General features: G+C 43.7%; 1 protein-coding gene across 1 annotated transcript; it reads right to left on the bottom strand.

Annotated features, from left to right (window-relative positions):
- Positions 1–2352: 2352 nt before the first annotated feature.
- Positions 2353–8147, bottom strand: RPTN (repetin). The gene is made up of 4 exons (XM_074389853.1): positions 8122–8147; positions 6717–6874; positions 5347–6171; positions 2353–5202 (listed from the first exon to the last, which is right to left on the bottom strand). Exons 2-4 carry the CDS (start codon positions 6852–6854, stop codon positions 3148–3150), a joined length of 3018 nt encoding a protein of 1005 aa, XP_074245954.1. The 5' UTR covers positions 6855–6874; positions 8122–8147; the 3' UTR covers positions 2353–3147.
- Between the last annotated feature and the right edge of the window lie 2546 nt (positions 8148–10693).

The following is a 10693-nucleotide window of genomic DNA, read 5'->3' as shown; positions in this document are numbered from 1 at the left end:
TGATAGAGAGTGATTGGGGGGATACTCTAGAGTAAATGCCAGAGAAATCTTCTCTCACGAGGCAACTTTTAAACTGAGACCTGAATGAAATAAGGATCGGGCCATACCAAGATTGAGAAAAAGACTATTGTGATCAAAAAATACATAGCTGGTTCAAAGGTTTCCAGGTAGGGATCAGCTTGTCCTGCTAGAATCATGGAAAGAAGGCCAGAGTGATTAGAAAACAGTGATGCGGAGGAGAATGGTGAAAGACGAGGCTTTTCAGGGCCTTATCCTATAGGAAGGCCCTCACAATGAAGTTAGATTTTATTCTCAGTATGGAGAGAAACTACTGGGAATTTCAAGTAGGGAGCGGCACAACGTTGTCTACCTTTTTAAAAGGGATGGGGAGTCCCTTCAGGAAGCTGTATTCTAGGAGAGGTGGTGGCCTGGACTGGAATGATAGGAGTAGAGATGAAAAGAATCGTGAATTTGGGATATTTTGTATTTTTAGATAGAAAAAAAGGACTGGCATGTAGATGGTACACTGAATGTTAAGCAGTTTCCAGATTTTGAGTTCTTTCACTCTTATTCTCCACCTTCTGATTTAGTTTGCTAGGGAGAGTCTAAGTTATAGAGAAGATCTGTGAAGGAGACTCATCTTACACATGAACAAATATGTCATTTAAATGGAAGCCAACATATGGGTGTTCTCATTGATTTTGAGGCCCAGGACAAGCCATGCCCTTTGCATTTCTCGCTCCCCCAGGATCACAGTCCTAGCTTAGATGCCTTTACTCGGTGAAAGACTTTCTCAGTTTTTCTAGGTATAGCTACTTATTCCCTTCTTGGTGTCATAACAGTGATTTTCTTATACTTATGACATTGTGTTTTGCATAATGGTTGTTTGCTCTATATATTTGTCTTACTATATTTTTATTTCCTTCAGGAAAGCAGCTATTGTTATGAGTTATTATATTCTTCCTATAGTAAATACAATCCAATGGCCCTCAGCATCCATTCCTGTCTCCTGCTATATTTCCTAGACTTCTTTGCAGCTAGCGTTCTAGATGTGAATTAATGTTTATTCAATTAGGCATATTTGCATGACATTTGGAAGGTGAAAGTGAGTTAGAGACCATCATACAGAGATTTTGGCCTTTTTTTTTTTTTTTTTTTTTTGAGAAATGATGTTATAGAGACATGTTGATAGGCAATTTTGGCGGCAATGCCAGAAGCTTCTGAATCACACATTTCTGATTTTTGGATTGCAACTCTGGTGATGTATTGAACTCAATACTCCCAGGGGTTGATGTCTAATTTCTAATAATTCAACTCTTATTGTTCTAGGTAGCAAATCCCTTATTGTTTAAAAGACCTAAAAACGTTACTGTTTCATTCACTGAGCCATAACTAAACAAGGAGTTCATTCAGTCTCTCTTGTTTGTCCCTGTGGTTTATATACAGTAGATGCCCAATTAATGTCCAGTTGAATTTGTTCCAAAGTCAGACTTATTTCTTCCATCTGTCCACTTATTCAAAAGCAATGAGTACCACTAGACATCACTGACTATAGTAAGTGCTGAGCAGTACAAGGTTGAATAAGACATGGTCTTATTCCCAGTTTTGCAGGAGAGATAATTACCATAGAGTGTGGGCCAAATGATATAACAGAAGTGAGTGTGAACTTAGAGAAAGCAGAGTTTGGAGTGTCCAGAAAGTCTGCTTAGAATAGGGGATGTTTTAGTTGGGACCCAAAGGATGCCTAGGTTTTTGCTGGGCAGAAAATAGCAAGGAGGCAATCCATGCTGATGAGATGGTATATTCAAAGGTATGAATTCATGAAAGAGCAAGTGTACTAAGAAAAGGCTAAGTCCTTGGTGTGGCTGGAGCATTGGATGCTCCTGGAAGGGGACTTTCATGAGACTAGGCTGGGTAGGTCATCTGATCAGATAGTGAGGCCTATGTGCCACAATGAGGAATGTGAATTTTTTTCCTCAAGTCACTGGGAGCCACTGAGGAGAAGGGCCATTAAGGCAGTGGAGATGGAGACATGAGAAGAGACTCAAAAGTTATGGGGTTGTAGAGTTGGGAAGACTCAATGACAATTTGAATGTGGTAATGAGTGAGTGGTAAAGATAAAATGTGACTCAGTAGGGGGAGAAGGAGCTAAAAATTGTATTTAAGTAAGTTTCATTTTGACTCTTTGTTATTTGTTCTGTACTGATTCTTATTTTTTTTTCAGTGCCCAGGAACTCAGGGAACAAAGACATTTTAGAAGTCAAGAAATGAGGTCTTAGTTTTGGAAAATGGCTTAAAAGTGAAAATAGCACAGCCCCACAGTGCAGAAAGAAAGGAGCCATCAAAGTCATTGCTCATCAATTATTTATTGGATATTTAAATACAATTCCGTAGTCTGCACATAGATTATCTTGAAAGAGTTTTCAGGTCTTAGGAGCTATGGATTGACAATTTTGATGCCCTGGAATTTGCAAACATATGACATATTCCTTCTATTTTATATAGTCAGAAACTATAAAGGCATTGAGTTGGAATGGGTCTAGTCAGCTCTAGAGGTAGGCACTAAAGGACAGTCCTTCTGGTATGGAATGACAGCTTGGAATGGGAGATGTAGTCAAGATCAGCGATGCACTCTGTGTTTCTGGCTCTCCTAGCAGCCTCGCGCTGAGTTTCATTCTAGTCTAGACTATGAAGCTTGAAATTCCTTATATTTTATCCACAGGAGCCAAAGCTCACTAAAACCTAGGTCTCCTCTCCTCAGTTGTAATGTAAATCTTCAGAATATCTTTTCTGTTACTGAACTTCAGGGAGAAGTGTTCTGCCTTTCAATGATTCAATCAGGTCTCATCTACACAGAGGGCAAACCAGGACATTATTTAAATACCCAAATGATCATCATTAAGATAATGGTTATTCACCCAATTTACCACCTAGATTTTGCTGAATCAGAAAACCCTAGAATTGCTGCCCAAATAACTGAAAAGCCCTCAAGTGAGTACTAGTCCTAAAAAACATCCTTGCGGGTAGATATAGGAGAGAATAGAGGGAAGAAATACATTCTCAACCTCTTAAATAGAATTAAAGATGAACTCAACATAGAGGTTTCTTCTTTGGTTTGTGTTGCTTTATCTCTGGTGCTCACATAGACTAGTACCGATAGGATTTCTGCTCTTGCACATAGTCATAGAGAGGGTTGGGAGCAGTAGCTGCCTTGGAAGGGTGACCACGGTGTTCTCTGCTTTGGGGCTTCCCACTGCTCTGGGTTGGATAGACGGATGGCTCAGTGTATCTTCCCTGTAAGCCCTGGCTCTGGTCGTCTTCATTCATGTAGAATTTTTCTCTGTTAGGACAGCTTCTCTGGGTCACTTGAGATTTTTGATTCTGAGATCCTTGATAGCTCTCTTTCTTCTCATAGTTTTGTCTATTCTGTTGTTGCTGATGGTTTTGATCTTCTTCCTGGGTTTGCCTGTCTCTCCTCTGACGGTTCTGCTCATCTTCGTGGGTTTGCCTGTCTCTCCCCTGACGGTTCTGCTCATCTTCGTGGGTTTGCCTGTCTCTCCCCTGACGGTTCTGCTCATCTCCGTGGGTTTGCCTGTCTCTCCTCTGACGGTTCTGCTCATCTCCGTGGGTTTGCCTGTCTCTCCTCTGACGGTTCTGCTCATCTTCGTGGGTTTGCCTGTCTTGTCTCTGATGGTTCTGCTCATCTTCGTGGGTTTGCCTGTCTCTCCTCTGATGGTTCTGCTCATCTTCGTGGGTTTGCCTGTCTTGTCTCTGACGGTTCTGCTCATCTTCGTGGGTTTGCCTGTCTTGTCTCTGACGGTTCTGCTCATCTTCGTGGGTTTGCCTGTCTCTCCTCTGACGGTTCTGCTCATCTTCATGGGTTTGCCTGTCTCGTCTCTGACGGTTCTGCTCGTCTTCATGGGTTTGCCTGTCTCTCCTCTGACGGTTCTGCTCTTCATAGGTTCGCCTGTCCTGTGTTCCACATGGACCTTCCTGACCCTCATGGCTGTGCATATCCCAGTTTTGAGGACCCTGCTCTTTCTCTGCCCAGTGGCTCTGCCCCTCACCATGACTCTGCCTGGTCTGGGCCTGTCTGTGGCCCTGCTCACTACTACATGATTGCCGGTCTCTCCCTCTATGACAAAGTGATCTTTCATGACAAAGTTGGATGTGCGCTAAGAGTTTGTGTTGGTGGTGTTGACTGTCCTCTTCAGGCTCCCATACCTGGCGGCCAATCTGCTGTGAGTCCCTAGACTGGAATCCCTGTCCCTGCTTTTGGTACACTTCCTGTCCTAGAGTCTGTTGACTTAGCCTCCCTGATCTTCCTGATTGCTCAGCATAAGAGGCTTGTCTTGTTCCTTCAGTCCCTCGGAAGTACTTATTTTGATCTTGTACTTCCCCCATCTGTGATTGACCATACTGGGAACTCTGGCCTTGTCTGTCTGTCTGATCATAATGATAACTCTGGCCTTTTCTGTCTGTCTGACCATAGTGGGAACTCTGGCCTTGTCTGTCCGTCTGACCATAGTGGGAATTCTGGCCTTGTCTGTCTGTCTGACCATAGTGGGAACTCTGGCCTTGTCTGTCTATCTGACCATAGTGGGAACTCTGGCCTTGTCTGTCTTTCTGGCCATAGTGGGAACTCTGGCCTTGTCTGTCTGTCTGACCATAGTGGGAACTCTGGCCTTGTCTGTCTATCTGACCATAGTGGGAATTCTGGCCTTGTCTGTCCGTCTGATCATAATGATAACTCTGGCCTTGTCTGTCCGTCTGACCATAGTGGGAACTCTGGCCTTGTCTGTCCGTCTGACCATAGTGGGAACTCTGGCCTTGTCTGTCCGTCTGACCATAGTGGGAACTCTGGCCTTGTCTGTCCGTCTGACCATAGTGGGAACTCTGGCCTTGTCTGTCCGTCTGACCATAGTGGGAACTCTGGCCTTGTCTGTCTGTCTGACCATAGTGGGAACTCTGGCCTTGTCTGTCTGTGTGGCCATAGTGGGAACTCTGGCCTTGTCTGTCTGTGTGGCCATAGTGGGAACTTTGGCCTTGTCTGTCTGCCTGACCATAATGATAACTCTGGCCTTGTCTGTCTGTCTGCCCATAGTGGGAACTCTGGCCTTGTCTGTCTGTGTGGCCATAGTGGGAACTTTGGCCTTGTCTGTCTGCCTGACCATAATGATAACTCTGGTCTTGTCTGTCTGTCTGACCGCTGTTGGAACTCTGGCCTTGTCTGTCCATTTGACTGTGTTGGGAACTCTGGCCTTGTCTGTCCATCTGATCATAGTGGGAACTCCAGCCTTGTATGTCTGAATAACCATAGTGGGAATTCTGGTCCTGTCTGTCTGCCTGACCATAATGATAACTCTGGCCTTGTCTGTCTGTCTGCCCATAGTGGGAACTCTGGCCTTGTCTGTCTGTCTGACCGTAGTGGGAACTCTGGCCTTGCCTGTCTGTCTGACTACAGCCTGACTCCTGACCTAGTCTCCCAGACTGTCTATAATAAGAGCTTGATTTTTGTTGATTTGTCTGGTTAAAGCGAGAGTCTTGTCCAAGTGTTTCAGATTGTTGTGCAAGCCTTTCAGATTGACCATAATGAGACTCCTGAACTGGTTTTTCATACTGATTTAAGGCAAAGATATGTCCCTGCCATTTAGCCTGGCCACTGCTAGATTTGTGACTCAGGCTTTCACCAGAGCTGGAATCTTGACTTTGTCTTTCTGAGTGATCAAGGCTGCAATCCTTGTCTTGTCTCTCAGACTGACTGTGGTGTGATTCTCTGTCTTGTCTCTCAGGCTGACCATGGTGGGAATCTCTGTCTTGTCTCTTGGGCTGACCGTGATGTGATTCTCTGTCTTGTCTCTCAGGCTGACCATAGTGAGAATCCCTATCTTGTCTCTCAGACTGACTGTGGTGGGAGTTCTGCCTTTCTTCCTCGTGCCTCTGTCTGTGCTGTCTACCTGTGTTACCTGGGAACTTATGGTCTCGTGCTCCCTCCTGCCCCCTTTCTTGCTGGGAGGTCCTACCTCCACGTGACTTATTGTCTAGCTTATGATGGCAGGCTTGGACTAACTGGAACACCAACAAGAGGTACTCATGAAAATCAACATGTCCATCCCGGTCTCGATCTAAGAGGTCCAAGATGGTTTCCACAGTCTCTGGGTCATTTGGTCTCTGTGAGAAGAGAAAACAGAGAGCAAAATCAGATGCTGTCTGGTGTATACTAAGATGTGTATCAGTGTTCATGACCCAATCCATTCGATGCTGCATGTACCTCCCTAGGTTGAGAAACCATTAATCTGAAGTGGCATGGACTTGGCGCTAGTCTTTAATCAGCTGGCTCTCAGAACCATGCTGGATCAATGGGAGCATGACTATAGGGAGTAGAAACAGTTACTTAAAATCAGCTCCATTAGGAATTAATTTGATTCATTTCAGAGTTATCCCATTCCATCCCAGGCTTTATTCTAGTTGTTTACCTACTTTTTTTTTTCTCACTGCCTGTGAGATCCTAAAAGGAGAGGAAGCTGACTTTATTCATGGTTGTTTCCCTTGTGCCTACGGCATATACACTGGGAGAGAATTACTAAGAAGCTGCCTGAAAACTTTTTTTGTTGCAGGGTGAAGCATGACCAAATAAAGCAAAGCATCCAATCCTGGTTCAGGTGTCAGAGTCATTCACACATGATTCCATGGGGCTATGTGTCTGTGTATCTTACCCGAAGGATGTCTCCAAACTCAGCGAAGAGCAGTTGCTTCAACTCCTCCTTGCATAATAAGGCACAGTCCCCATTCTCTTTGGCATATTTGTAGAACACCTCTACCACATTGAGTATGCTATTCAGGAGTTGAGCCATTTTGACAAATACAGGTGAACCTAAAAGAAGAAACAAGATTTCTCCTGCCCTAGGATAATGACCAAGAGACAGAATTACCAGAGGGAAAGTGACCCCTCTGAATCTGGAAAAAGGTTTAAGAAGTGAGAGAACTCTTCCTTGCCCTGACTTACAGTCAGGGACCAAATACCATTGCTACGGTGGGAGATGCTGCAAACTTAGTTCCCCTGCTATAAAAAGAGGCAATTTCCTAAAAATCGAAGAATGCATGGTGGGTATTTTACTTATCCCATCCTCTACTCCAGTTAGGACTTTCCTGATTGAAACTCTCACATTAGAATAAAAAGAAGGGAGGACAGGAAGCTCAAAAGAGGCAGGGCCGGAAGCCAGCGTAGTAGGCCATAATTTTCGAATAACAACTAGCAAACTGAAGCGGGCACTAAATAGATCCCACTGAACAGCTTTAAGCCTTGTCACAAGCCTTCCTCAAGCAAGGAAGAAGGATGAAAGCCTCTCTCCATGGTCTAAGAAAGCTTTCTGGGAGGCTAAATTCCAGCAAATACCTCTGGCCTGGATGATTTTGGGACATGCTTATAAAATGAAAATATGACTATAAAAGCTGTTACAGATAAAAATAGCAAGTGGATACATAGTCAAATTAAGGGGACAGATTATAGGAGGTATATATAATCAGTTAAGTCCACATTGGCCATGCTGAGAGAGGTGGATCTTTTGGGATCTGGATCTTAATTACATTTTTTTCTTGTGGCATGAAAAATCCAGTTAGTGGGTTTATGGGCCTCCAAACTGAAGCCCTATCTGCAGAGCACATTAAACTGCCAAAAGCATACAGTGATGTCTGTAAGAATAAGTGATGAATAATAGATCACATGGGACAAGCTGAATTTGTTGCTACAATTCATCGCAATGAGACTTGAGCAATCCTGGGCCCATGGTCCAGGGCCTTGGCCCTAAACTATTAGACCTTTCCTAACTTGCACAAAAAGTAAACGCTCCACTGCGGAAAACTAAGCTATTCATCAATAGTTGTAGCCCTCAGTTTTGAGATACCTGGGACACATTGAAGCGAAGGCACTTGCATTTCACAGGCAAAGAAGTAGTCAACCCCAGCTATCATCGTATTCTCAGATAGAGCCAGAAAAAGGAAGCAGATGGTATCCAAGTCTATTAGCCACAGGAATTAGTCTCAGACCTCCCCAGCCTAGTGTATTATGTGACTCTCGAGAGCCCTGTAGATACTACCATTGCTCCCCCATGCATGTCTTACCTGCTTGTGGAGGAAGGAGCAGAAGATTCAGGAGTCAGAGAAGATACTGGAGACCTGAAAACTCATCCTATTTATAGGGGTTTTAATTATCCTACCAGGCCATCCCAGGAGACACCCATTCTGTGGCAAAGCCTGAATCACTCTGGTCCCAGCCCAGTTCAGCCCAAGTTGACCTCTCCCTCTGCAAACCGTTTGGTTTATTTACTTCCCCCACTTGCTCGTGAACCTGTTTGTCACTAAAGTAGGTGACATTATTTAAGTTCCAGCCCCATTTAATTAGGAGAACGTGTGTGTGTGTGTGCACGCACGTGTGTGTGTGTTTGTGTGTGTGTGTATGTATTTGTGCTGTGAGGGTCCCAAAAGACAGAGGCGTTGGCTGAGTTCATCCTTAATATGTCACTTGCCAATGCTAATAGAGGGCAACAGTCAACTTGTACTGAAGAAGGATATCTATGTGGTCATTTACAAACATATGTCCACATTGGAACTAGAGAGTCTATTTATTTGGCCAGAATATATTTTCTGGAAAACGTTTCTCTTAGACTAACCTTTTTCTTGTGCCAGTAGATATTTGGATATTAATCTGTTAACCTATTTTGAATTACTATTATATTTAATTTAATAGCTCCACGGGCTATTTGGGAGAAGTGGATACATGGTCAGTTTTGGGAATGAGGGGTGCTGATGGTGGAACTTCTACCACTGAAGCCTTCTAAGACTTATTACTAAAAAGTTTGAGTTGAGGGACAACATGGAAGTCTATAATATCTGTGAGACGAAAGTGCTGCCAGAGACCCGGACCTCTGTCCATTTCCCATCTCCATGCCCTTGGATTCCGGAATAGTGTCTTAAGCATGGGAGATTCTTAGTAAATATGTTTGGGGTAAATGAATTATTGGATTATGGAAGCACTGGAGACTCTTATGTAAGGTGCAAAAAATTGTATACTCACCTGTATTTCTACGTTTGTTTCACATCTAGATCCCTGTTTGGACCTTCTCCTAGGTATCCATCAACCAGTAGGTTATTAGTAATAACACTTGCTGTTACTTAGTGTGTGTTCAGGATTCTGCAGGGGAGTCACAACAGTGTAGAAAGATTTTAGTTCAGTTGGAATAAAGAAGATTCACATAGAAAAATATTTTGAACTCCAGGGATAGTACCTGCTAAGTGCTGAGTATTAGAAACCTAGGTGCTTGTGGTGTCCTCATGGCTGGGCCTGGATATCTCTTAGGAGGTGAGTTTCACGTTATTCCTGAAAGGATTCAGGTGGGCAAAGAAGAAAGCAAAGAACTTCTGAGTGGGGAGAAGGGAAAAATCAAAGGTACTAAGGTGAGAGTTTATGTTTTGTGTTTGGATTCAAGTGAGCTGGTAAGTCTGGCTTGAGCAGAGGGATTTAGAAGAGTAGACTTAGAAAATTCTGGAACTGAAAGGGAAATCTAGTCTTTGCCTCTTAATTTTATAGATGAGGAAACTGCGATTCATCTAAATTGAGTGTATTTGCCAAGGGTTTCAGCACTGTGACTACAGCCAGTCCTGGTATATTTGTTTCCTCACTCTGGCCCAGTATGCTTTCTGAGACATTCTCTGAGGCAGATATGGGGCCTACTTTAGGGTTTATTTTAACGAGAAAGGAGAATCAGAGTTTTGGTCAGGAAAAATGACATAAAGCATCGTTCAGAGAAGAATCTAATGGCTCTGTTGTAGGTGGTCAGATGTCTCAGTTTGTCTGGGACTAAGGAGATTCCCAGGGTATGAGATTTTCAGTGGGATAGTTCTGGGCAATCTGGACTGAGCTGGTCCCCCTAAACTGTGGTCTAAAAGATGAATTTGAAAGAGGAGTAATAAGCAGTGAGATCAGTTAGAACTTTATTATATGGCCCGGGTGAGAAGTGACAAGGGCTTTGACCTGGATGCAGTAGTTCAAAACTATAGGAAGGTAGACGGATAATAGCAGAAATAAAGGGATGGGATTTGGGGACAGATTAGATGAGGGACAGGGAAGGTGGGAACATTAGGTGAGATTCCAAGTCTTTAAATCTAGATAACTAGAGAACTGTGGTACACTGAAGAAATGTAACTTCTATTTTTTTTTTTTCTTTTTTAAATTTTTTTAAGATGGGGTTTCACCATGATCGCCAGGCTGGTCTTGAACTCCTGACCTCAGGTGATCCACCCACCTTGGCCTCCCAAAGTGCTAGGATTACAGGCGTGAGCCACCGCGCCCGGCTTATGAAATGTAACTTCTAAAGGGCTACTCATGGTCCTAAGATCCAGTGCTTCTGCTAGCATTTCCCAGGCCTCCTGCCTTTTGTAGTCTTGTTATCCTCCCTCCAGCTAGCATCCTTGGCTGTCTGGGGTCTCCCAGCATGGGTCAGGACTTTCTTAAGTCTGTTCATAAATTCTGAGAGTTGGGTCACATTAAGATTCTCTTCCTACTTTTGCATCTCTACTTAGTGCTCTTCAGTTAGGTCTCTTCTCACCTGTTAGAATAAAAGACCTAGAGAAGATTTGGTTGTCCCAGAGGCAGATAAGAGGACGGGGGGTGGGATGGGCAGGGGGTGAAGACAAT

Source organism: Saimiri boliviensis, chromosome 19 (assembly GCF_048565385.1).
Source record: "Saimiri boliviensis isolate mSaiBol1 chromosome 19, mSaiBol1.pri, whole genome shotgun sequence".
Lineage (NCBI taxonomy): Eukaryota > Metazoa > Chordata > Mammalia > Primates > Cebidae > Saimiri > Saimiri boliviensis.
The sequence above is the reverse complement of the archived record's forward strand: the minus strand, read 5'-3'. Positions and strand labels throughout refer to the sequence as shown.

Bases quoted from the DNA above. Each gene is read 5' to 3' on its own strand.
- RPTN (XM_074389853.1), bottom strand. From the start codon at position 6,854: ATGGCTCAACTCCTGAATAGCATACTCAATGTGGTAGAGGTGTTCTAC. The intron at 6,172-6,716 runs GTAAGATACACA...CTCTTCTCACAG, and splicing joins AGTTTGGAGACATCCTTCGG to AGACCAAATGACCCAGAGAC. The intron at 5,203-5,346 runs GCAGACAGACAG...AACAGCGGTCAG, and splicing joins AGAGTTATCATTATGGTCAG to ACAGACAGACAAGACCAGAG.